Genomic DNA, 26,449 nt, shown 5'->3' on the forward strand with positions numbered 1-26,449 from the left:
CTATCTGCTCCAGTGGGAGCTGTCCCTGAGAGCTGCATCCCAGGGAAAGCTTAACCCCTGGTCTTCTTCCTGCTAACATGGAAGGTGGTGGTGGCACAGAAAGAGCTGGAGTGGGGGCCAGCATGACCTGAGCTTACTGTCAGCCACCACTCAGAGGGCTACTCCCCCAGAGCAGCAGTCCCATGAATCAAATGTGATTGATGTTGAGGATTAGGGATGTGTGTGAAGCATGTAGCTCAGGCCTGAAACACAGTACAGACTTTGAAAGTACTCTTTAATTGGTGTATTTATTTAATGTGTTTTATGTAAATTGGGTTGCTTTATGAAGATGAATGGGGAAAATTACAAATTCCTTTCTGTTTTGTATTGTTTTTATGAGACAAAGTTTCACTGTGTAGTTCAGGATGGTGTTGAACACAGTATGTAGCCCACACTCACCTCAAACTCACTGTGATTCTCTGGGCTTAGCTTCCTCGAGTGCTGGGATTATAGGTGTGTACCACCACACCCAGTATAGAGAATTCCAAATTCCTGTGAACATCATTCCTATCAGGGGCTATGAATCCTATGTAATTCTGGACTTGTCTGGCTATGGGGTAGGTGTGGGTTGGCAAACTTGCTCTTGGATAACTGGGGGGGGTAATCAAAGTGCTCCTTACTAATACTTCCATTTGACCAGAGATTATGCCCAAACCCAGGGCTTTGACTCACCTTCCCCAGCTCAAAGTGATAGGGGTGGAAGACACGCAAGTACTTGACAGGAATCTTGTAAGACAAGAGCTCCTCTTTCTTTTTGTCATCCACCACCTGGAGGACCATATCTGGAAAGAGGAAAGGAACACAGGGTTAGGAAAGGAACAGGCATCTTCTCTCCCAGCAAGTAGAGGCAGTGAGAGGTGAGAGGCATTGCTGAGCACAGGGGCACAGGCCACTGCATGGACACACATCTGCACTGCAAGGCTCCGTGTAAGGTGCCATTAGGACCCCAAATGTGTTTTTCTTCCAGAGACAAGAAACTCCCATGGGCCGGGGAGATGGCTCAGTGGAATAAGTGCTTCCCTGGCAAGCACAAGGACCTGAGTTCAATCCCTGGTTCCTCAACAAAAAAAAAAAAAAAAGAAACTCCCAGCCCTGAGGTGCAACACAGAGCTGAGCCCTGACCCCAGAGGTGATAAGCACATGTGCACCCAGACAGAATTGAACAGGGACAGGTCCCTGCTGTTAGCCAAAAACACTCCTAGCTTCTCAGTCAGGATTATCTTCCCATGGTACAGTTGGGAAGGTAGAGGCTCAGTTAGGAAAAGGGATCTGCCCAAGAAATCCTCCAAATGCAGCTGTCAGCCAAGGTTTACTCCAAAACTAGTCTCAATGCCAGGGATAACTTTCCCAAAAGACCACCTTTTGGCATCCAATGGCATGAACATTAAGGTGAACTCCAATGTCCTGAACATAATCATGTAGTCCCACTTAGTGAGCACCTGCTCTGTGTCAGCCATGAGGATGACATTCTTTAGCTATACTCACTAGAGTGGGTGCCACCATCTCTGTTTGTGTGACATAGGCAGGGAGCACAGAGGGATTATAAAACTGGGCTAACACCACACTGCTAAGAAATGGATGATGAGAGAGACCAGGTTTGGTTGCCTTTGAGGCAACTTTCTATTGTTGAAAAATCTAATTTGAGAAGGAAGAGACAGAGAAGGAGGAAAGGAAAGATGGATAGAGGACGGTGGGAGATGGGAGAAGGAGGAAAAAGATCTAGAGGATGGGGAGGGAAGATGGGGAAGGGAGCTTGTGCCTGCAGAAGACCCTTGGGAGTCCCTCCTCTGCAGAGGACCACATTTTCAGCACCACGAACAGCAGCTGACCCAGAGCCCCATGACCCAAAGAAGCCTAGGGCTGACTGCAATCCTGGCAGCAGCTGGGCACCTTAGAGCTGAGGAGCTGTTTGGAGGCGTGGGTGGAGAAGGAAGTGGGGGGACTTTACTAACATTCCTCCTCTCTTGTCTCCCTACAGCCACCCTGAACTCACAGAGAGGGAAAGATACTTGCCAAGATCCAGCTATGGGGTCCATGCTCAAAGGGAAGAGTAGAAAGGGACACCAAAGGTCTTGAGACTGACTTTTATTTTATTTTGTTTTTTATTTTTTTGCAGTACTGGGGGTTGAACTCAGGATCCTACGCTTGCCAGGCAAGTGCTTATTCTATTGAGCTATCTCCCCAGGCCCGAGATTGACTTTTAGAAAGTAGAGTAAGGCAAAGGATTTGAATTATGGGGGCCAGTGAGACAGTTCAGCAGACTAAAGGGCCTGCTTAAGCAAGCTTAGGCAAATGCAGGGACTGAGGTTAGATTCCCGGCTCCACATGCTGCACCATCCTTGCCCCCAGGGCAGGCTGAGCTGGCCAGAGTCAGGGCATAGTGGTGCATGTCTGTAAGGGGAGGCTGAAAGCAGGAGGATCACTATGAGTCTGAGCTGTGTAATGAGACCCAGTAATAACCAAATACATTTTTTTAAAAAAAATTGTATTATTCAGACCTGGGCTCTAAGACTAAGACTAATGTGTTCTGTGACACTTAATTCTCTGAACTTCATGTACCTGCTTTGCAAAATGTTAATACTTTAAGCAAACCAACCAAAGAAGAAAGAAACTCTGTCTCCCTCCTAGGATTGCTGTGGGAGGAGAGTGTGTTTGAAGCTATTCAATTCTGTGAAACACTACTGTGTCCGTCACTGTTTCCCTCTTTGTTACTAATCCACAGCTCTCGGTACACTCAGCCAACACTGAGCAGACACAAGAAAACCAGCTGGGGTCCTGTGCTCCTGGCCACGGCTCCAGTAGCTATGAGGCTGCAGCCGTGCAGGTCCACTCACCATGGGCCCAGGCCAAATGTGATTGGGATTTGCTGAGGCCGAGCAGGAGGACACTGCCTCGTGTTCCCCCCACCCCCAGCAGTGAGCTGTAACGGGGGGATGCTGGCCATCCCTCCTGCTCCTGTCTGCACATTGCACACACGCTTCATCAGCTTCCTCTCTGGGCACTGTGCCCTTCCGGCCCCCTGCTTCTCCCTTTGTGCAGCCAACAAGCCATTTCTGCTGCCTCCTGCTTTGGCCCTGACCCAGGGTCTGCAGCCCCCCTTTGCTTTTCATTAACACATCCTCATGCTACTTCCCACCTTCCCCCGCCTCTTGGTCTGGCCACCCCCTGCCCCCGCCCCCCCTGCACAGACATCACCACAGCAACTGGTTCCCACCAACTACTCAGATTGCAGAGGTGTTTGCCAATTCCCCCTGCCTGCCCATGCGGCCTCCCAATGCTCCCACCTCTCCCACAGTTGTCGGCTCTTCTCTGTGCTGCACAGATGGGCCTCTGGAGCTACTGACTTCATCCCAGCCTTTTCTCCTCACCCCAGATGTCTACAGCCCAGGCTAAGGTCCATCCCAGGTCTGCCCCAGCCCCTAACTTCCTGCACACACACACACAACACACACACACTCACACACACAGGTAATGCCACACGCACACCACCATCCAGATATGGTGCGTCCATGCTGTCATGGTTTGGGATTCTTGCAAGGGGAACAGTATAATACAGAACACATATTATAATGGTATTTCATAATGAATTACCCAAGAATCATACACAAGAAGTGCAGGAAATCTGTCCACACACATAAACACTAAAGACTCCAGCTGAGGGCCTAGATCCTAATACCCTGCATGAGTCCAGATGAAAACCTAGAGCTCATAACAGTGCCTCCCACAAGTCCAGCTGGAGGCCTAGAGCCCACAACAAAGTCTCATGCAGATCTACCTCACAGACCTTGCTGGAAAGATCCAGAGGTCAGTCTGGATCTAGGAGGTCTGTTCCAGTGGAATGACATACTTGCAATAGCAGGCTGAGGGAGCTGAGCTGGAGCTAGAAAACAATGCTCAAGGTAAGCACCGGAGCTCCCCCAAAGGGACCCCAGCTATCTGCAGCAACGGTGAGGTCCTGAGCTCCTCCAGTGATGTATAAAGCTGAGTTCCCATCAGGAAAGCCAACACGACAAGCTTCTCCAAGAGGCTGGGGAGTGCACCATCTTCCCCTCTGGAGCCTGGAAGTCATGCTCAGGATGAGGAAGAAGCTCCCCCAAAGTTCATGAGGAAAGCCAGCATGACAAGGTCCTCCAGCAGAACAGCCCAAGGGAACTAGCAGCTCGCAACAGCTCCAACAGCTTCTCCAAACAGCATCCCTAACAGCATTCTGGCAGCTTCTCTGTTCCGCCTTTATGCTGCTGGCAACAATCCTCAGGTGCGCCTCCTGCACCCAGCACCATGCTAGTTTAATTCAGCTGGGTATAATAAGTTGACCACCAGGTCGAAATCCACTACACATGCACACATAGCTGCAGCCAGACACACCAATGCACACATACAAGACACATAGACATAGGTGCCTATTGGCACAGAGAAAGCATGCACCCACACATATACAGTAATGTTTACATGAACTAGCATGCAGGCATTCACACACACACACACACACACACACACACACACACACACACAGAGCAGCCGCCCTATGAATCCTATGTCAATCTGTCCTCCTTATTGGTACTTTCTCAAACCATCTCCACAGCCCCACCTTTACAGCCAGGAAAACCAATTCTCTGCTTTGACCCAGAACTGGACTACTCCTCTTTATAGAGCCCTCCCTCCCTCCCGTTCCCTCTCCCTCTCAGTTTCTGGCAGCTGGTTTGCTCTTTGTGAAGGGAACAATGGGTTCTGTTCCTACAAGATTCCAGAGAGAAAGGAGAAGCCTGTCCCTTCTGGGAGCACACCTGTAGGGAGACAGCCGAGGGAGTTCTCACTTGATGAGACCAGAGACCTGCCTGCACTCCTGGTTTGGGCTACCAGCACCAGAGGGAGTGCCCTATAACTGCCCTGGCTCCAGCAAGGCAGTCCTCCTGGGTGCCAGCCTCTTCTCTCCCCTGACAGTGGGCATCAGGGAGGCCCACAGTGTGGAACACAGTGGTGTGCATCCAGAAGGCTCTTAGAGGCTCCTTCTGAAACTCCAGAGGTTTAAGCAAGGCTTCCAGGGAAATCAAGACAACCACAGCTGTGCATGGTGGTGCCTGTCTACTAGGAGGCTGAGGCTCGAAGACCGAAAGTTCAAGGCCAGCCTGGGCAATTTGTGGAGACTGTTTAAACATTTAAAAAATTGTAAGAGGTGTGTTTCATCCCCATTACTGAAACAAACCAGGACAACCCACTAAGACGCAAATGGAAGCAACTAGAACCCTGGACTGCTGGTGAGAAGACACAATGCTGAGTCCTGGGCCCTCTGCTGAGAACTTGTTCCTCAGTCAGTTATTAAATTCCCGGAAGCAGAGTCCTCCTGTATGCAATAGGAGTGGCGTGGCTCCTCCCGGGAGGAGGTGATACCAATGACAAATGTAGGGGACATGCCAGGAAGCCATTTCAGGGGAGAGGGCCGTAATAACAACCATGAAAATAATAACATTGGCCATAAAAAAAGATAAGCATGCATTATCTGGCAAATTCATTTATGTGGAACAAGTCATTTTTGGAGCAGGCGGAGACATGAGGCGTGACGGTATTATGATTTGTTTTTTGAGTGCTTTTAACTGTATGGGGGGTGGGGGTAAGGGCTGTTCAGGTGGCTTCCAGCTGAGCAGAGAGGAGGCTGCTAGTGCCTCGCAGCACCTCGTGCCCACACTCCAGCCCCCAACCCAAGCCTCACCTTGCTGCCCCACCTCCTCCACAGGGATCTCCACTTGCACTGTGTCTCCCCAGATGGGGTTTCGGGTGGGCTCTGAAGTCACAGAGGTGACCGTCTTGGAGCTCTCCTTGTTGTCTTCCTCAGATGTGGTTTTCCTAGGGAGAGAGAAGTAGGTGGAGTAGGAAAGAGGAATCTTTCCTACTCCACCATCCATAAATCTGAGTGACACTCATGTCATCCCTGACTCAGGAGACACCAGGCCTCTCCCCTCAGCTGTCCTGCCTGGCTGGTGACCACACTGTCTTGCTGGCCACAGCTGAGGTTTTGTTGGCCCAGGTCCAGGGTGGGGGTGGGTAGATGTCATATCTGTCTGACACTCTGCCCCTCACTGGGGCAGAGTGAGGGGCTCCCAGCAGAGGCCTGTATGTGTGGGCCTCCTCCTGACCTGGCCCCTCCTCCAGGCTTGGTGTCTGGGAGGAAGCTTCAGACAGTGTGGATGAATGAGTTTGCGATGCCCACCCAGCTGGCTGTCCAGGCCTCTTGGTCCTCAATTTCCTAAACATCCAGCCCAGCTACTCCAACTGGGCCCCTTTCAGTGAAGCACACTGCTCTCCTGAGGTGTTCACCAGGTGCGAGGCCTCTGACTGGGCACTCATAGCTGGGCACAAGGGCAGAAGTGAGTGAGTGAATGAATGCTCACAGGTGAGATGGGAGCCTGGCCCTCAGCACCCCTGTATAGCCTGCGGGAACCTGGGGTATGTGTCCCCAAATCCAGAGCCACCAGGCAACTCAGTGCAAACTAATACTGCTCATGTTGCAGGATATCCTATTGGGCTGCAAGTGGTGCTGCCACCTAACTTGGAGTCATCCTGGCACACTGGCAAAGGAGCTGTGCATGCATGGTGACCAGGTGCAATGCAGGGACAGCAGCTCCACCAGCCTTTACCTGAACCCAAAAGCCCCCAGATGAGTGTAGTATGAACCAGCCAGCTTGGAAACCCAGTACAATCTTTCCAGTGCTTCAGCTATACCAGCCTGCACCCTTCCCTTTCAGCCCAGCAGTGCCCTTCTCTGGAATGTCCTGGGCCTCATCACTGCCTCTGACTCCTGTAGCCTGGCTCCTAACCAGTTTTTGGAGAGTTTCATCGCCAAGCTCTGGGGGTCCAAGTAGATCCTCTTCTCTGCTTTGCCTGAAGAGGCTGTACTATATGATGAGTCTATGGGCATCCTGCAGCCACAGTGCCTGGGTGCCAAGTCCTGCTCTGCTGCTACTGGCTGTTTGACTCTAGGCAAGGCGCACAGCCTCCTTGGGCATTGGTTCCTTTATATGGAATGTGGGGTGGTCATGGTACCCACCCTGCTGGGTTGTGGTGGGAATGAAATGAACACGTAGTGGCTGGCACATCAGTAAGCACAGGCGATGCTACTAATAATTATTATTAACTTGTGAGTATAAATGAATCCCTTGTTATTGACCCATTGTCTGAAGATCTTGGCCTCAGTAGCCCTCCCATGACTGGCCCCTTTGCTCCTGGCCTGGTTTCTTTCTAGGATGACCCCCAATTCTGGGTCTGAGATGGGGGTCTCCAGCTGCCATGGCTGAGGTGTGGAGCAGGGGCTCTGGAGGTAGAGGCTGATTTTTTACCTCCCGGCACCTGGCCTCCCAGCTGAGCCTCAGCACCTTCTCTGTAGGAGGCTGGTTGTGGACATCATCACAAGGGAAGAAAGCCTGTGGTGCCTAGGAAGTGGGAGTGCATCTGTGTGATCTCCCTGGGTGGCACAAGTCAACCTGGGCTTTCCCCAAAGGGAAGAAAGCAAGCACTGAGGGGCTAGGGTTGAAAAGGTGCATGTCCTAGAGAGCCTGAGCCCCTGGGCCCATGTCCTTCAGGCCCTGCAGACTTGAGTGTGCTCCTGACACCTGAAGATGGCCATCTGGGCCAGTGGTAGGGGCTGTGAGCCTGGAGAGGGGGCCACATGAGACCTGGCAGGGCACCGGGGCTCAGCCCCACCATCTGCCCCCACTTCCTGGTTCTGTGACCTTGAATATAGGTGCAACACACCCTCCTCATGCCAGCCCGAGCCTCCTGCCAGACCCACCACTCTGTCCTCACAGTGGCAGTGCACCATGGTGGTGTCTTGGCCTTGCTGCCAGGGACCTGTATGTGGCAGCAGCAGACAGGTAGAAGTGCCAGGAACATAAGGAGGAAGGCAGCCATCTATGCCCGAAATGCCCCCAACCCACTCCTGTGTGGGCTCATCTTGGTGGGATCTTTTCTTTTCTTTTCTTTTTTCTTTTCTTTTTCCTTTCCTTTTCTTTTCTTTTCTTTTCTTTTCTTTTCTTTTCTTTTCTTTTCTTTTCTTTTCTTTTCTTTTCTTTTCTTTTCTTTCTTTCTTTCTTTCTTTCTTTCTTTCTTTCTTTCTTTCTTTTTTTTTGCAGAACCGGGATTGAACTCAGACCCTTGTGCTTGCCAGGCAAGTGCTTATTCTACTGAGCCAGCTCCCTGGCCCCTTGGTGGGATCTTCAAGCGGCTCTGTGTGCCCAGAGAAGACAGTACCCAAGGCGTGAAGCCACAGCCATGCAGGGACAGGATTCAGGCTGGACCCTGAGCAGGACTTGCCAGCCTATCAATGCCTTCCTGATGTCTGTGCCCCATCCCCTCCCCTTCTCCATATGACTCTGTGTGTGTGTGTGTGTGTGTGTGTGTGTGTGTGCCTGGGCTGGCACGGGATGAATTCCAGGTGCCAAGAGAGGGGAAGAGCTATGTGTCCAGACCAAGGACTAATTCCCGCAGGCCTACGAAGAGTTAAGTCTCCTCATTCCCGGCCCTGACACTCAGGGGTCTGCAGGGCCGGGTGAGGGAGATGGAGCTGGGTGGGAGGGGGAGGCTCCAGGGATGGGAGGCTTTTAGCAGGTGGAGGAAGCTGTCAGGGCAATGGCTTTTCCTGGCACTGCAGATTCCTTTCCTAGATGCGCTTCCAGCAGAGAGCAAGGGGGCCTCTGATCACTCAGGGAATAGGCAGGGGACCTGGCCAGTCCCCTCCCCCACCAGCTGGGAATAGGGCTGAGTTCTATCCCCCCCAGGGCATGTGCAAGACCTCATCCCTGCAGACTGTCTGCAAGGACAGAGAGGCCCCATCCCTGCCCCCAAAGCTCTGTCCTGGCTTTGCAGCCTGGCGCCAGGCAGACAGGGGCAGGAGGTGCTGACGGTGGTGCCTGCTGTCTCAGGGCTCAGACTTAATCCAGCTGCAGTAGGCTGGGACTGAGTGTGGCGTCAGAGGTAGAGGGTGTGTATCCTGGGCCCCAGCTGCTGGCTGGGGAGAATGTAACCCAAGGGCTGGTGTGTGTGTGTGTGTGTGTGTGTGTGTGTGTGACAAACGCCAGGCCCAAGCCTCTAGTCCTTGGGTCTGCACCCCAGCAGGGGAGAGAGGCCAGGTGCAAGGGCAGCTGGGAGGGAGTGGGAAGGAAAATAACTCAACTTTGCTTCCGCACACACAGTCGCAGTCACAGCTGAGAGAAAGTGGGTTGTCTGGTTCCCTGCGGCTATGGCTGAGAGTGGAGAGGAGTGGAGGAAAAGCACAGGATACTGATGGAGCCTGCAGAGGACACATACTGCCCTTGGAGGGTTCTGGGCCACATCAGACACTGTGCAGCCTTTGGCCCTTTACACCTGAGTCTGCCCCCACCTATGCCATAGCTTCCCTTGGCTTCCCCCTCTCCTCAGCCCATCAAAGTACAAATGAGAGTCACGGTCTTCCCTCCTTCCAAAGCAGAGGTTTGGAAGCCCAGGAGACAGGTGACCTAGTTTATGCTGGGTGCCAATCTCAGGAAAGGCTCTAGGAAGCCAACAGAAAGGGAAGGGTCACAATCCAAGTTTGGGCTACAGAGCAAACTACAGGGTCCTGGTGGGGAGGCTCCCAGGAGAATGGGAAAGACCAAGGGAATTTCCCATAAGCCCCTGGGTAGGAAGCAGCCAGACAGTACTGAGCCAGTTGACAAAGGCATACCCTTAGATGGATGGGCAACAGACATGCGCTCTTGTGTCCCTTTGATGTGGTTCGCCATGGCCCAGCAACTTGGAAGAAGGTTGGAAGAACAGGTTCAGGCTGAGTCCTTTTGATATAGAGGAATGAAATTCCCAACCAGAAAGTTATCTGGCTGAGTTTGTATTCCCTAAAACCGAAGAATTAATTTTAGGAACAAATGGAGATTAAGAGCAGAATATTTGTTGGACAAAAGAAAGCTTCTGTCCCAGAGAAGGACAGAAGTGGGACCTGAGCTGGTTGCTCAAGAAGCTGTCTCTTGCAGGGATTTTTATACAGTAAAACCATGTGGTGAGGTGGGTCTAACATGGAGAACATGGAAACTTGCTTAGGTGAGCATGAAGTGGGACAAAACTATGGTCAACCAATAAGATTAGGCACCATTGCTCAGGTAAAATTGATTAAATCCAGGACCTAAGGGAGAAGCAAGTCACATAGCAAGCAAGCATGAATATAGAACAGGACTTTATCGAGTATGTGGTAGCAGTTGGACTTTATCCAGTATCTGGTAACAGCTTCTTGAGCAACCAGCTCAGGTCCCACTTCTGGCTTCCTCAAGGTGATGATCAATCCCCGATGCTTATCTTTAGGGAAATAAGCACTTATTTGATCTTTCGTCTTTAGGTCTTGCCCACAGCAGGGGCATCCATCCTCTTACAGTTGCAAGGAACCTTTTTTTTTTTTTTTTTTTTTTTTTTTTGGCAGTACTAGGGATTGAACTCAGGACCTTGTGCTTGCCAGGCAGGTGCTTATGCCACTGAGCTATCTCGCCAGCCCAGTTACAAGGTATCTTGTCTTCCGTGCTATCTCCTTTGAGGGCCTAGCCGTGTCTTACTGCCTATAATATTTCTATCTAATCCAGCAGCCTACAACACTTTGAGCTAACTGTCCTGAGAAGGTCAGGCTGTTTCCCTCTTTCACATTCTCTATGCCTGGCTCTGAGCCACAACAGCCTCCCCTCCAGAGTCCATGAGGAGCTAGGCTCCCTCCTTGGAAGACACCCAAAACTTAGTGACCTCTTGCCTGATCCCAGAGCCCAGCCTTAGGCATCAAGGACAGGAATTGGGGAGGTGGCCTCTGCAGAGGGCCATCAAAGTGTGGTCAGAGGCTAAATTCCTATGTCTGAGCCCACCAGGCTGCCTGGGGAGGGAGGGCTCCTGGGAGGAGCCCAGGCTCACAGAGATGTGGAGGACAGAGACTGAGACTGGGGCAGGCTGGCCTCCTGGACAGTCATAATCACGGGAGGGAGGGAAGGAGGGATGGGCTAGCTCATCCAGTTTCCGTGGGCTGCCTTAGCCTGGCAAGTTCCCTCCCTAACCCTCTTCTTTCCATGCCACCTGCAGTGTTGTGGAGGTCAAGCAGACAGGAGGGCGAAGCCTCCCACTCTGTGCTTGGTCAAGCCTCTGGGATGCTGGGCAAGAAGTATGCAGAGGCTGTTCCAACAGGAGAGGGGCTGAGGTCTGAGGCAGAGAGGGCCTTGCCTGGAGCCTCCTTCTTACCCTTTTTCCATTCCTCCAGATGCAGCCTATCATCCAGGCCCCCACAGCAAGGTCCCAAAGAAGAGTGGCTGATCGCCCTGGGCCTGAGTCTCTGGAGGACCCACTCATGGCATGAGCTGGGCATTATTCTCAGCAAAGCAGTGGGCTCATTCTGGATTCTACTTATTAACTGCACTCTAATGAACCATCTCTAATTGCTGATGATGCTACAAGCCTGCAGGGGACCTCAATTTATAGACTAACTGACTCAGGACACATGTAAGCTGGAGATTAGCATCTATGGTCAGCGCAGTCATGTCTTCAGGGGCCAGGGCCCCTGCTTGGCAGGACGGTGCTCCACTCTGGAAATAAGAAGGGGCACATTCCAGGGAGTTCTGAGATTCTAAGGATCTCTGAGATTCCAAAGAATTCTCAGTCAAGGCCAAGATCTCTGAAAAACAGGATTGCTTTATCTCTAAACACATTGCATCTGGGTGGCCCAAGTGTTCCCAGAGGACCCCTTCATGGGCAGCATGAACCCCTCACCACACCCTCAGTATTCAGGGAGCCAGGTGAGCCAGAGGAGCCCCCCCAGGTGACCCAGGAGAGAACCCTGCGAAGTGAGACTCAAGGCCCCTATACGTTGGGGATTTTTTTTTTTTTTAATCAAATCTGCCTTTTCCTGGAAGAGGATTTTCTTGTTTTTCATAGATATTTCTTTCTTTACTTGAGGCTGGGGCAGGGCAGAGCAGGGCTTTGCCCTGGTCTATCCTGTGTCACAGCTGGTGAAGGTCGCAGAGTAAGAGGAAGGAGGGACCCCTGGGGGGTCAACTCTGAATCTCATGGGGTAGTGTGACAGTGCCTTCATAAGACAAGGCCTGGGTGAGACGACATGGAGCTTCTGGTGGTCCTCAGATGTGTCTGTCACTCTGAACACTGACTGTCCCAAGTGAGTGACAGAGGAAGGAAAGTGTCTTCTTTCTGCTCTCCCAGGGTTGGCTCCTTGGTCCTCACCTTTCCCATCATGACATGCATAGATTCTCCCATTTCCTGGGCCAGTCATGTTAGTGCTTGGGCTCCTGGATCATGGGTTCAAGTCCTGGCTTCTGGCTCTGCTATTACCCACGAGAGACTCATCCCTTAGACATCTTTGACCTCAGCTCTTCCCTGGCTATGTTGTACTGTGTATCTCACAGGCTCCTCATAGACAGCAGAGCCAGAGGAGGGGATAAGAAATTCAGCTGGGGGAGGCTGAGCCTCCAAGGGGCACATGCTGGAAGGTGGGCCTATGGGGTTCAGCAGAGGCTTGGACAGGACAGGGCCTTCAGATGTGGGTAGAAGGGAACCCAGGGGAGGGAAAGTAGAGATGCAGAGGACAGGCAGGGGTGGAGCTGGGAGGGACAACACTGCCAGGCCTGGAGAGGAAGAGGAACCCACAGACATTGTCCTGAGGCAGGGGAGCAAGTCAGGAGAGGCTGTTCCGGAAGTGAGAAGAAACATCCTCCATCAGGGGACATGCTAGCTGGGTGTGCTGCCACATGCCTTTTATCCTATCACTTGGCAGGCCGAGGCAGGAGGATTGTGAGCTCAAGATCAGCCCGGACTACATAGTGAGAACTTGTCTCAAAATTTTAGAAAAGAGGAGGAAGAGATATGCTGTTATGGTTTGTATCAAGACAGTATCCCAAGGGCTGGCCAGTAAACTAAGTGGACTAAAGCACCTGTTTAGGCAGGGCAGGGACCAGTGTTCGATCCCAGCATGCCATGCCGGCCCCAACCCTGTGGCTCACTGAGATGGTGACTGAGACCGGGTGTGGTGACATGCACCTGTAATCCCAGCACTTGGGAGGCTGAAAACAGGAGGATCACTATGAGTCTGATCTGTGTAGTAAGACCCTATAGACCCTGTACTAAATACATTTAAAAAAAAAAAAAAAAAAAGAATGTCTTCCAAAGGCCATGCACACTCATTTGTAGGCAGGGCTTTTGGAAGGTATCTAATCATGGGGTGATGATATATGGTTGACTTGAGGAAGTGGACTCTGGAAGCATGGCCCGGAAGGGTTTGTCTCCCTCTCTGGCTCCTCCCTTCTCTCTACTTCCTATACAACCAGGCTGTGAGCAGCTTTTCCTTCACCCAGACCCTTCCACAACGCCATTCTGCCATCTCCTCTGTGCTGCAGGGGTAGGTACTGTGTCTCAGCCTCAGGGACTAAGACAGGCTGTGTAAGTAGTGAGGGCACACAGCCACGGGAGGCTCCAAGGGAAAGACAGGAGGGGTCACCGCGGAGACCCAACTGGGCAGCGCTGTCTGGTCTGCACTGGTGGATTTCATACAGAAATCTGGATTTTTAAAATTTTATTTTACTTTATTTTTTGCTGGGTGGGGGGTGGCTCAGTAGAATAAGTGCTGCTCTGGCAAGTGCAAGGGCCTGAGTTCAATCCCTGGTTCTGCAAAAAATAAAATAAAAATAAATAGAAATCTGGGTTTTTATCTTCTCTCAAACAGCATAGGTAAGCCAAGCCCACTTCCTCCAGGTCAGAAATCAGGAGGAGGAGCTTGGGGACTACTCCTTCTCAGGAGCCAGGTGGTTTGGTTTTGTCAGTGTTTTTTATTCTGGGTGAAACTGTGGTGAACACCAGGGCAGGAGAGCTGAATTGGGCTCCAGGGCCCAGCCTCTGCCCAGTGGCCTACCTTGCCTTCCCCAGGTACTGGCTGTGTGGCATCTGCCCCCAAAGCCCACAGGGAACAGGCCAGGACAGAGGGAAGTCAGGCCAAGCCTAGAGGAGGACCAAGCTCCTGATGGCTGTTCTTAACATCTGGGGAGGGAGGTGCAGGACCCCTGGCTGCTGCTCTCTGCAAGCTCAGGAATAAGCAGCCTGTGCAGAACACACCAGGGTACCTGAAGGCCCAAGCTTGCCTTCACCCAGGCATACTTGCTTCCCTTGGGCAGCACTGTCCCCCAGGAGCATCCCAGGAGTCCTAAGCCTTTGGGAAGTACTCGTGCTTTGGTGTCTGACTGTGTGTGGGGTTCTGGTGTGAGAAGACCTTAGGGGCCCTGGGTAGAGGTCATGGAGGATATCTGGAAAGAGATCTTGTAGCTTCGGTCCAGCTTGGGCATCTTAGTCTGGCCCTGCCTTAACCATAGATGCTAGCTGTGTTTATAGTCTGGGTTGCAGGGAAGTTCTCACTGAAAAAAAATGTGAAGGCTCTGAGACCTGAGAGGCCAAAGCCACTGGGAGTAGGTACAGGCAGGGAATCAGGCCAAAGGGTAGGAGCCTGCAGAGCCTCTAGAGTCCTAGGTCCCACCCAGGATCTGCTCCAAGCTCATCTCTTGCCTGACTCTGTCTCTTCTCCCAACTGTTGTCTTTTCCCAGGGCATCCTGCTAGGATAGAGAAGAAGTTTGGCCTCCTCTGAAGCCAGGGGTCAGATAAGAAGGATCCTCTCCATCTGTTCCTCCCTATTGACCAGCCATGTGACCCCTCAATGGTCCTTTCAGTCCCCTGGGCCTGGAACTCCAGCACCAGCACTGCTTGGTGAGGCCAGAAGGCACAGAGACCTGGGCTCTGTGTGAGCTTAGAATGGGCCAGTGGGCAGAGCGGGTAGCTTTATTCCTCCTGAACCTGTCCCATGAGCAATGGGACTTTAGTTAGTCATACTGAGCCTGATCCTCCTACAGCTGGGACGAAGGTTGCCTGTGAGTCATGCCCGCCTTTACCCCCTCTGCTCAGGTCCCTGCCTCTGGGGCAACTGTCGAAAGCCAAAGGCACACAAGGAGGATGGGGAGTGCAGAAGGGGGTGGTGCTGCAGAGTGGTCCCTGGAAGTCTAGGTTAGGGCCTTAATGCCGACTGTCTCCTTCTAAGAGGGGAAACTGCTGCGTGAAAGATCAGTGTAGCAGTGAGATAGCAAGAACTTTTGGAGTCTTTGGGTGCAGACTGGTCCTGTGACCATGGGCAATCATGGAAATGTTCCTAACCTCGGGAACCTCATCCGTAAATGGGAACAGTATTACATCTAGCTCATAGGACTGGGTGACAATTAAAGTATCTGAAACACACACACACACACACACACACACACACACACATCTGGAGCATTTGTCAGCTCTGTGTATGGAAGGCACTTCTTTAACCACATGTGAGGCCCGGGCAGGGATCCACAGGTGCTCTGAGCATGGCCTCCCTTCTGCCCTGCCGAGGCCAGTTGGTGCATGCATGAAGGAGCCTCCCCCCTGGGCTCTGGCTCTGTCCCACTCAGTAGCCCTGGGCAGCGGGCGGCCAAAGCATTGGCTGCCAACCATGGCAGCCTTCACCAGTCCTGGGCCAATGGTCAGAACCACAGGCTGCCTCCTGGCCAGTGCCTTCCCTCTCATCCTGCCCACTGGGGCACCCCACCTCCACTACCTCTGCCAGTGCCAGTTTCTGGTCCATTCTGTGCTCTAACTGGCAGGTCTGTCTATGCCAGGTGAGGAGGCAGGTACTGGACTCTGGTCAGAACCCAGGGCCTTAGGTCGGGCTGTAACCAGTCAAGAGAGACCCTGGACCCAGGCGCCGACCCAGCAGGTATGGGCATAGAGTCTTTCTTGGGTAGCACAGCACAGCTGGGTTCTGAAGAACTGAGACCATGACCCAGGTCAGAACACAGCACCACACAGATCTGTACTATAGTGGAAATATGGAGAAACTGAGTCTCAGAGAGGGGTAGGGGTTGGCTGGAGGTCACAGCAGGAGGCAGGGGCTTCTAGATCCCAGCCTCGCCTCTGCCCACTGCCCTTGGCTTTCTCCTGTTCAGTCTCACATGTCCACTGCAGGCACTGGCAAGGCATTCTTCTCCTTCCCAGCAGGCTTTGCACCTGTGGCATCTCCTGCCCAGCTATCTGGTCTCTGTAGCCCTTCCAAGGGCTACAAAGGAGTCCCAGGAGGTCACCAGCCACTGAGAAGTGAGGTAACTCTCCACAAATGGCACCCATGAGCTAGATACACAGCTGCATCAATGCATTCAGCAGTGATTTATTGCCAGCTTCCTGTTTCCACTTTTGTAATTCATACTGGAGAAGTAATAGTGAGCAAAATGAACCTGGTGGATGCTCATGGAATGCATGGGACTGGGAGATCAGGAAAGGCTTCCTGGAGGAGGTGATGATGCAGGGGAGGCTGAAGAAGGGACCAGATTATGCTCTGAGGAGGGGAATGCAAAGGCCTGGGGTGGGAGGGGACAGAGCTTCCCAGAGAACTGAGAGATGCCCCATATGGCTAGAACAGAGAGGAAATTGGGGACAACCAGCAAGCCCCAACCACTCTGGGCCTGGAATCTTCCTTATCCTGGGAGCTGTCCTCGAAGAGGGTGAGTGTAGACAGATCAAGAGCTGCTGGGAAAATGTGCAGTGGGCAGAGGAGCTGGTGGAGAGAAGCAGCCTACTCCAGGAGGCAAGAGGGACAGGGGCACCTGGTGATAGATTGGACGGGGGCAGGAGGGAGAGGGGTAGAGAAAGAGTGGGGTAGAAACCTGAGGAGGCACAGTTAGTGCCAGAGAAGAGAGAGAGAGGTGTGGCTGGGGAGGGAAGCAAGGAGAAGAGACTGAGTGGCACAGGGGCAAGGCCACTGGGCGATACCGTGGGGCGCAGTGCCAGCAGCACACCAGTGAGCACTGTGGCCACTGGAAGCCCAGAGAAAGTTGTTCGCATGGAGAAGTGGGGTTGGAGCGGATGCAGAACAGCGGACAGACACAGGCAGGGTTAAGGTTGTGCCCAGGGCTGCTGTATAACTAGAGGAGGCGCCCTGTGACCACGCAAACCCAGACCAGTGCCACAGAGGGGTGGGGTGGCTACACCTCAGGCCCCAGCTTTGGGCCTGCAGCTCTCCCGTCTCTGCTCATGCACTGATGGCATGAAAGGCTTTGGGGCACTGTCCTCCTGGACTTCACTCCCTCCCAGCACCCTAACTGTTGGTCCACCTGCCAGGGAGGTGGCAAAGCCCTTCTCAGGCTGGGACAACACAGGCTGGCAGAGAGCAGGAAGCCAAACCAGGAAACTATGCATAGAGCACCAGAAAGCAGGGGTCCAGGGAGATTGCTCAGTGGAATAAGTGTTTCCCTGGCAAGTACAAGGGCCTGAGCTCAATCCCTGGTTCCATTAAAAAAAAAAAAAAATTAGAAAGCAAGGCCACTGAAAGGCGGGGAAATGCTTAGAGAGACCACAAAACGTTGTACCTTCCCCCCCAGCTCCACTGAAGCATGACTGGCATTTATATTTTCAAATGCACACCGTATCTAATGTGGATTACCCCATGATCAGGGTAGTGAACACAACCATCGCTCTAACAGTTATCCTTTCTGTGTGTGTCAGAGGAGACCCGTAGGCTAACCCTCACCAAATCCCACCTGTGCAGCAGTTTTATCAGCTACAGTCACCATGCTGCACATGAGAATCCCTGAATTTACTCGTTTGTTTCCCTGGAAATTCACACCCTTTGACAAATCTCTCCTTATTTCCTCATCCTCCAGCCCTACCCCTCTCCTCTCCACTCCTATGGATTCAACGACTATCACACATTAAGTGAGATTGTGCATTATTTTATTTTATTTATTTTCCTGTATTTTAGGGAAAGCTTACGGGGTGTTCAGGGTCTCACTACTAGATTGGACTCAGTGATTCTCCTGTCTACAGCCTCCCAAGAGCTGGGATTACAGGCACACGCCCAGTCTCAATCAACATCTCAGTGCGCCCTGGGGGTGGGGGAGGCATGGCTGGCCCACTGTTTTTTTTTTTTTTTTTTTTATTTAAATGTATTTGGTTGTTGCAGGCTTTCACTACACAGCTTGGGCTCGTAGTGATCCTTCTGCTTTCAGCCTCCCCAGCACTGAGATTACAGGTATGCGCCACCACGCCCCGACTCTGGCCAGCTCAGCGCACCCTGTGCTTGCCGAAGCGGGCACTTTAGTCCACTGAGCTGTCTCATTGGGCCCAAGTGCACTAATTTTGTCTTTTTGGGTCTGGCTTATTTCATGGAACAGAATGTCTTCCATGCATGTTGTCACAAATGGCAAAATTATTTATTTAGTTATTTATTTAATTTATTTATTTTTGTGGCACTGGGAATTCAACCTAGGCCCTTAGCATCAGCTGAGCTACATAGTCAGTTCATTTGTTTATTTGTTTATTTAGAGACAGGGTCTCACTGAATGACCCAGCCTAGGCTTAAACTTTCAGTCCTCCTGCCTCAGCCTCCCAGAGTTACAGGGTTATGTACACTTGCAATCATGCCCAGCTAAGACTTTTTTTTTTTTTTTTGTGGCTGAAATCTTTATGTGTACATCTCTGTCTCTATTTCTATATTGCTAATGCTCTGTCTCTATCTCTATATGTCTACATACACATATCTGTGTCTCTCTGTCTCTATCTCTATCTCTATATACCTACATATCTATGTCTGTATCTGTATATTTATATCTCTAAATCTGTATCATCTACATCTCACTGGCAGATGGGTGGAGGCCAGGCAATTCCATACCTTGGCTTTTGTGAATAATCCTGTAGTGAACACAGGGAGGCAGAGAGTCCTCAAGACACTATTTCATTTCATTTGGCTCTATGTCCAAATATGGGATGGAGGGGATTGTATAGCAGTTTTAGCTTTTTGAGAAACCCTCATCCCATTTTGCAGCACGCCTGTACCGTCTACACCCCGGATAGCAGAGGCAGCAGGCAGGATTCCCTTTACCCAGACCCTTGCCAACAAACCAACAATTGCTGCGACTGTTTTGATACCAGCCCTCCTTTCAGGTGTGCGGTGTTCTTGCTTCCTAGTTTTCACTTGCTTCTCTTTGATGCTGAGTGACGTGAGTGGCCTTTCTTTCTCCTTGCTTGCTTGCTTTTTTCTTTCTTTCTTTCTTTCTTTCTTTCTTTCTTTCTTTCTTTCTTTCTTTCTTTCTTTCTTCTTTCTTTCTTTTTCCTTCCTTCCTTCCTTCCTTCCTTCCTTCCTTCCTTCCTTCCTTCCTTTTTTGTATTTAGGACAGGGTGTACAGGGTCTCACTACATAGATCAGACTCATAGTAATCCTCCTGTTTACAGCCTCCCAAGCGCTGGGATTACAGGTGCGTGCACCACCACACCCAGTTTCCCAGTTTCAGTTGTCATCTCAGCATGACCCTGGGGCAGGGCCAGCATGGCAGGCCAGGGAATCGAACTCCTGGCCCCTGTGTCTGCCTAAGCAGGCACTTTAATCTGCCGAACTATTTGGCCAGTCTTTTCTTTTCTTTTCTTTCTTTCTATGCAGGGGATCGAGCTCACAATCTTATTCTTGTCAGGCAGGTGTGTAAACCATTCAGCTATCTCCCCAGCCCATGTGAGGGGCTTTTCATGTACCTCAGTCATTTCTCTTTTGTTTGTGTTTTTTATGTGGTACCAGGGATCAAACTCAGGACCTTGCCCTTTCCAGGCAGGCGCTTATGCCGCTGAGCTATCTCCCTGGCGCCATTTCTATCTTGTTTGGAAAAATAATCTACTCAAGTTCCTTTGCCCATTTCTTAACCAGGTTTTTCTGCCACTGAGTTGTGCAGGTCTGGCCTATATTTTAACTCCTTATTTAGCTCCACATACCTCTTCTCATGATTTGCGTGTATCTTCCCCCCAAGTTGTTTTTCCACTTGATTTAATGTTGTCCCTGCTCTGTAGACCTTTCTACCTGTAGCTCTACTTTTTAATTCTCATTTTTAGGCTTGTACTTCAGGCGTCCAACCCGAAGAAATCATTGCCAAGACCAAAGTAAGGAACTTTTCCCACCCCATTTTCTTCTAGGAGTTTGACAGTTTCAGATTTTATGTTTAAGTATTTTTGTGTTTTAAAAAAGCATTGATGGGGCCGGGGAGATGGCTCAGTGGAATAAGCGCTTCCCTGGCAAGCGCAATGGCCTGAGTTCAATCCCCGGTTCTGCCAAAAAAAAAAGAATAAATAAAAAGCATTGATATATTCATTACGAAAGTGAAAGCTTGACTGGACTTTCTCCTCCTTGGTGGCTGCTTTGTCACTGCGTTGTAACAAAACAGAGAGCATCAACTTCTTTTCCTGTGCTTGGAGGCTGTGGAGGTCCTGTCTTCACTCGGGGGTTCCCACCTGCCTGGAGCGGGAGAGCCCTAAAAACCTCCCTCAGGTCCCGACAGCTGGGCCCCTCTTGGAAGCCCTCCCTCCTCTAATTTGCATCTCATTAGCACCACCTGGAGCTGGTGGCCCTGGGACACAGTCTGCAGCCTGGACCAGGCCTGGTTCTCAGCTTTGCGCTCTGCCTCCCACCCCCACCCCATCCCACATGCCACAGGGATGTGCAGACAGACTGGGGCTTGCCCCATGCTCCACACCCCCACCTGATTAGTTGTCGCCTAGGCTCCCAGCAGCGCGTTCCCATGGCAACGGGGTGATGGTGCAGGGTTGTAATGCCTGCTGAGGAGCAGTGGGGCCACCCTGCTCCTCACCCCTCCACCACCCAGACTGGATTGTTGACAAGCAGGGCTTCAATCTCCAGAGATGATCAGTGATAATTGGTTTATGGAAATTGTAGAGGGGTGCTGGCCGGCAAGCTCCCAGCTAGGAGCCAGCCTCTGCTCCCTGCCACCTGTCCCTCTCCGTGATGGTGGAGCTGGGGGAGGGGAGGGCTTAGGAGCCAGGCTGTGCACATGAAGCTCTGGGTCACCTGTTGGTCCTCAGCACAGTATCTCTCCCTCTTCCCCATGGTCATCCTAACCCCTTGAGCCTTGGTCCCAAGGCTGGGCTCAGTCCAAGGCTGGGTGCACTGCTGGAGAAGTGGGGGATGAACCTTGGGACCCTGAGAGAGAACTACTGTTCAGGGACAGAAGAGGAGCATACACGCCACATTTCTATAAAGTCAGGCCAGTGTTGCCACTGCCATGGGACTCCAGAGGAACCAGTGCTCAGCTCTGGGGACTGCCTGGAGGAGGGGGAGCCCTGGACAAGGCTTTGGGGGTGTGGGTTTGGTGGGTGCTGGAAGGGGAGCAGGCACCCACAAAGGCAGGAGCTGAATGCTGCTGGCTTGGAGGAGGAGGGAAGTTGGGTGGGGATTAGAGCGGGACCTGCAGGGCTGAGCCAGGGTAGTGAGGCAGTGAGATGGGCAGTAGACACGGTATGGAGGCCTCATATCTGCTGCATGCTGGGGCTGCAGGGAGGGAGCCGTGAAAGGACCAGGGGCCCTGAGATGGAAAGCACTGGGGAGCGGTGAGGGCCTCCAGCCACTTGGGCATGGTGGGATAGGGCACCAGAGGCCAGAGGCCACTCCAGTCTTCTCTGACCATCGCCTCCCACTGAGCCCACCCAAGACCCCTGTGGGCTGTAGCCAAGACCTGTCCAGACACATGTGCAACCAAGAGATGGCCTCCTGGCCCCTTGGTACCTTTCCTCCCCATCTGCAGAGCCACAGCCCCAGTGTGACTTTTTTGGTTGGATCAGTCGCAGTGCTGAACCGCTGAGGACCCTTTCCAAATACCCATCCCCTGGTTTCTGCTCACAGTGCCAACACCACCCCTGTCCCCACTCCCCACTACTCACACCACCACGTAGGGAAATGGCTCGGAGCCATCTGCGCATGTAGGGAGGTTGGTAGCCCCATGCAGAGTGACCATAATGGTCTCCTTGTTGGAGGGAGACAGGTGGCTGATGTCAGGCAGTATGCTCTGGGGGACACTCAGGCCATCTTCCGGGCCCTCAGTGACCTGCAGGGAGAGTGGGGCTGAATGGCTTTTTCCTCTAACCTCTATCCCCCTGTCCCTGCACAATTCCTCCCCAGGTCTCTGTCACCTTGGCCACACATTGCAGCACCGTCACCCTTGAAGCTGTTCTCTCCATGCCTCTATCCCATACCCCATGTGTCCCTCAGTGCCACCTCTAAGCCTCAATGCTTCTCATGTCCCAGTGGTTGGTCACCCTCACTGGGGGTCTGTCACATGCACAGTACTTTGCAGTTTGCAAAGCACATCACCAAAGATGGGGATGGAGGGGGCTGTCAGGTAGAGACTGGTGGTGACAGGAATGTGTCCCCCCTCACGTGTCCATCTACCTTCTACTCAGAGGACCTGTACAGAAGGAAGTGGGGTCCTGGTCCCCTCCCAGTGTTGCCTGGCTCTGACTCCACTCCTTGCCTGGAGTGACCCTTGCTGGACCACCCATGGCAGGAGGCTGCCTGCCCTTTGCCCTTCTGGTTTGATGACCTGATGAGGGGCCACAGTCTTCTTAGGGCCGTGGATGTTGGCTACTGAGGGGCATCGTCAGTACAGCTGGGTCCCCTGCTCTGTCTCTCCCCACAGTGGGACTTGAGCCACTGTGCTCTGAGAGTGAGTTTCCCCAGTGGACACGAGGGTTTGGAGTAGTCTGTCTCGACCCAACCCTCTCCCAACTTGCTATGGGGATCTGGACACAGGGCCCTCTCCCGGATCCAGTAAGCCTTGGGCACAGGAAGACAAGGACCAAACACTCAGAGGCTCAGCCCTGAGGACCTCCAGGGATGTGACCTCATTCAGTTCTCAGGAAAGTGAGTGCAAGGATCTCCTAGGAGCCACGCACCCCTCAACAGCTCCTCTGAAGTTTCTTGGCGACCCAGAGCCAGCACCCCAAAGGCTACCCCTTGACTCCTCTCTGACACACTACTTGCTGTCACCCCACTCTGTGATGGCCGCTTCACTCTTCTGGTCATTCTAAGTCCCAACCTTGGAGTCCCTGATTGCTGTCTCATCTCCTAACTTCCTGTTGGGTCATCACTACTGCCTCCCAGCATTTGTCCTACTGGATCCTCTGACTGAACTGTTCTTTCCAGATGTCACTGGGAAGGAGGGGAATGTCATCCCCTCATCCCTGTGGCTTATTTCTTTGTTTCTTTTGGCTTTGCCATGTAAGTCCTTGTCTAACAAGATGCCTCATTAGGAGGTGAGAACATGCCTCACCCCAGGCCCGGTGAGGCTGTCACCATCTGTAGTAGTTTTGATGAGTGTCCCCTTCCCCATTCTTCTGCCAGGTCAGGTGGGAAGACAGAGGGAACCCCTGGTGTGGGACAAGCACAGACAATGCCTCCCCCTTAGTCTGACCACTTCCTCCCTGGCTTTCCCACGACTCCCTGCAGGTTGCTCTCCTGGTTTGGTGGTTGGGGACCAAGACCAGTAGCCTGTGGAGCAAGAGTTATAGGCTGCATCTGGCTCTGCCAGTTCTCTTTGCCACCTTTCTGGGCCTCTGTCTCTCCCTGCAAAACCTGGACTCACTTGCAACTCTGCCTGCCCAGCAGCACGCAGGAGTGCCCATGGCTCCTGCAGGTGGCCTGGAGAGGGGACTCATCTCCCTTACACCCTGACCTTGACTACCTCCATTGCTGTGAGTACATGAGGCCTATTGTGAGCTCTCTGATTGTCACAGAGGTGAAGACCCAGAAGCACCGAGGCCATCTCGGCACCCTGCATCCCAGCCAGGTTACTGTGCCACCCCTTCCCTAACCTCAGTGTCTAGAGCACAGCCTTCCAGGAATGCAGCCTGAAGGGACAGTTTGGAGAATGACTCGTACTTCCCTCAGACATGAGGCCAGCTGGCAGGCTGGTGTCTCCTGGCAAGGCCTGCAGGTCTGTGCCCACTGTACCCACTGGGCAGGCTGAGATAGGGCCAGGGAGGCCTAGGCCAAGGAGGACGTCTGTGGTGGGGACTGCGGGCCAGGCTCCCAGGCTCTCTCCTTGCTTAAAGCTCCCTACCTCCACAGGCCTCCTCAGGGGTCCTGCATCAGGACAGCATCCTCTGCCTGGCCCCTACCCTGGCCAGCACTGAGTGATGTACTCGTGGTGACTCACACATGGCAGAGTGAATCTGGCTACTGATGAAATACCCCTCAATCTCAGATTGCACAAACCCAGCAGACAGTGGGCTGAGCCCCAGGGATGAAATTCATTTCCTCTGAAAGTTCCGACTAGCTGGGTGTGGAGCTGGGACTCCCAATGGCTTCTCAGGCCTGCTCTGAACTCTCACACCAAATGCTACTAGGGGCAGAAGTCAGCAAGTCACTCTTCCAGGCCACAGTGCCCACAGATGGCATGGCTAGGTCAGCACTGAAGCCCACCAGTACCCAAATATGGCACCCGGCACCCTGCTCAGTCTGGCACAGGGCAGGCTCGGAAGCTGCTAATTTGGGTGACTTGCCCATTCAGACAGGTGGATTTGCTGTCAGAAAGCCAGGAGCAGCAGCTGCTCTCCTAGAGGAGCTGGGATTGCCTATCTGTCACACAGGATATTTGGTATTAGACTCCAGCGCCTTGAGCTAGTGTGTGACTGAGCAGGTAGGGCCAGGGCTGAGGCAAGAACCAGAAGCTGCTGGCTACACAGTCTTGGGGCCTCTGCTCTGCCCTCTGCGTGTGCCTTTGGACGTGGGGCTCATCCACTGGGCTACAAAGTCTACCATGCAGGCCTACGACCTGGAGATCCATTAACAGTGGCAGAATTTGTGGCATCTGGGGCAGGAGAGACCTCCTTGAGAGATGACAGAGGGGGCTGGGGAGATGGCTCAGTAGAATAGGCACTTGCCTGGCAAGCGCAAGGGCCTGAGTCCAATCTCCGGTTCCAGAAAAAAAAAAAATAAAGAAAAAAATAAAGAAAAGAAAAGAAAAGAAAGATGACAGAGCTGGCAGCGTGGCTCAGTGGTAGAGCAGGTGCCAAGCGTGTACACGGGGAAAAAAGATATGAAATGCAAATCATAAAGAGAATCAATAGGCTTGACTGTTTGATTACATTTTAAAAAATCCATACTAATTTTTATAATGGCCCAATTTCACCATAATATGAGAGAGGGAGAGAGGGAGAGAGATGAGTGGGGGAGGAAAGTTGCAACAGATAAAAAGAATTAACATTAACATCCTTAATTCAAAGAGCACTGACATTTATAAACATAACTCAATAAAAAGACAGGGCTGAGATTTACAGAGGAAGAAATATGACTATATGGTACCGTATAAATTATGAATGTCTTTTTACAGAGAATTCTGCTTAGCTATTAAAATATTTCCACAGCTACAAATCCAATGGATCTGGCTCCTCTTCAGGGCCCTCCACACTCCCTGGGTCCCAGAATCTGCTGCTGCTTAGGGATCCCATCTGGCCAGCACGGTCCCAGTGCTGAATGTGTGACAGTGCAGGAGAAGGTGTAAGCAGGAGGGTGGGATCTGGGCAGAGAACATGAGGGTGCAGGGACATCTGAGCCGAGGGTAGGAAAGCTGGAAACCACACTGGCTCTGGGCACCCCGAGATCTTTGGCTTATTTGACCTAAGAGTGTAGCTGCAACCAGGTGTTCTCAGGGAGCACATACCTGTGTGCCTTAGGTCTTGGCTCTTCCTGCCATCCCTGTGGGTGACACTGTCACAGCTTGGCATTGCCAGTTAGCACAAGGCAAGGAAGCTCCTATGCTGAACTATTGGCGTGTCACTGCACTGAATCTAGCCCCCTCTTGCAGGCCCTGTTCCTCTGCCAAAGCTTTTTATTAAGCACCTACCAAAAAACCAAACAACAAAATCCTTTCTTTCTAGGGTTCCAGGACCTGAGTCCCAGCAGGCAACCTGATCATGGGACTGGCAGGGCAGGTGCTTGGCGGGCATGGGGGCCACTGTCATGGCTGCTAAAGGGGATGAGCCACTTTGGAGGGCTCTCTGAGCCCCAAATCTGGGGGCAGAACCCACCAGGGAAGGGCAGTCCTAGTCAACACTGTGAAAACTACATTTCAGTTCCCACAGGGCTCAAGGAAGATCTGAGACCACCCTGCTCCCCATTTCACAGCTGTAGAAACAGACCCACAAAAGGAATATTTTTGTCACAATTTAGGAGCAAGCAAAACAAAGGACTATCCAGGAGGGATGGGCTCATATGGGTGCCTGGTCTGTGTACCCAGTCTCACCTTGCTCTTTTTCCACCCCATCATCTCTGGGCAGGTGCATCCAGCCTATCAAGCTCCAAGATCAGTATGTGGTGGGAGAGGGTGACCAGGCGTCAGTCCTGCGCCAACAGCTGGCCTGGGCACCTCAGTGTCAATGTGGTCTCAGGACTGCCATACAAGAACACGGGGCTCAGAAAAGCCAGGGAAAAAGGGAGTGTGGGCAGGTGGCAGCGTCTGGATCTTTCTCAGCAAGGAGAGGTTCTGTGGGTGCAGGGGTCTGGTGGGATCTGGGCCATGCCAGTTGGGCAGG

At 52.3% G+C, this 26,449-nt stretch overlaps 1 protein-coding gene across 5 annotated transcripts in view; it reads right to left on the reverse strand.

Annotated features, from left to right (window-relative positions):
* The window catches only part of Ccdc33 (coiled-coil domain containing 33), a 72,905-nt gene extending 46,456 nt beyond the window's left edge, over positions 1 to 26,449 (reverse strand). For all 5 annotated transcript variants that reach the window (XM_023712588.1, XM_023712591.1, XM_023712589.1 and 2 more), the window contains exons 1-4: positions 26,161 to 26,449; positions 21,800 to 21,963; positions 5,747 to 5,880; positions 712 to 821 (exon numbers count right to left, since the gene is read on the reverse strand). In XM_023712588.1, coding sequence (XP_023568356.1) covers positions 712 to 821; positions 5,747 to 5,880; positions 21,800 to 21,963; positions 26,161 to 26,184 — 432 coding nt within the window. In that variant the 5' untranslated portion in view covers positions 26,185 to 26,449. The remainder of the gene's footprint in view (positions 1 to 711; positions 822 to 5,746; positions 5,881 to 21,799; positions 21,964 to 26,160) is intronic.

The sequence above is a fragment of the Octodon degus genome, unplaced genomic scaffold, assembly GCF_000260255.1.
Source record: "Octodon degus isolate 3935 unplaced genomic scaffold, OctDeg1.0 scaffold00026, whole genome shotgun sequence".
NCBI lineage: Eukaryota > Metazoa > Chordata > Mammalia > Rodentia > Octodontidae > Octodon > Octodon degus.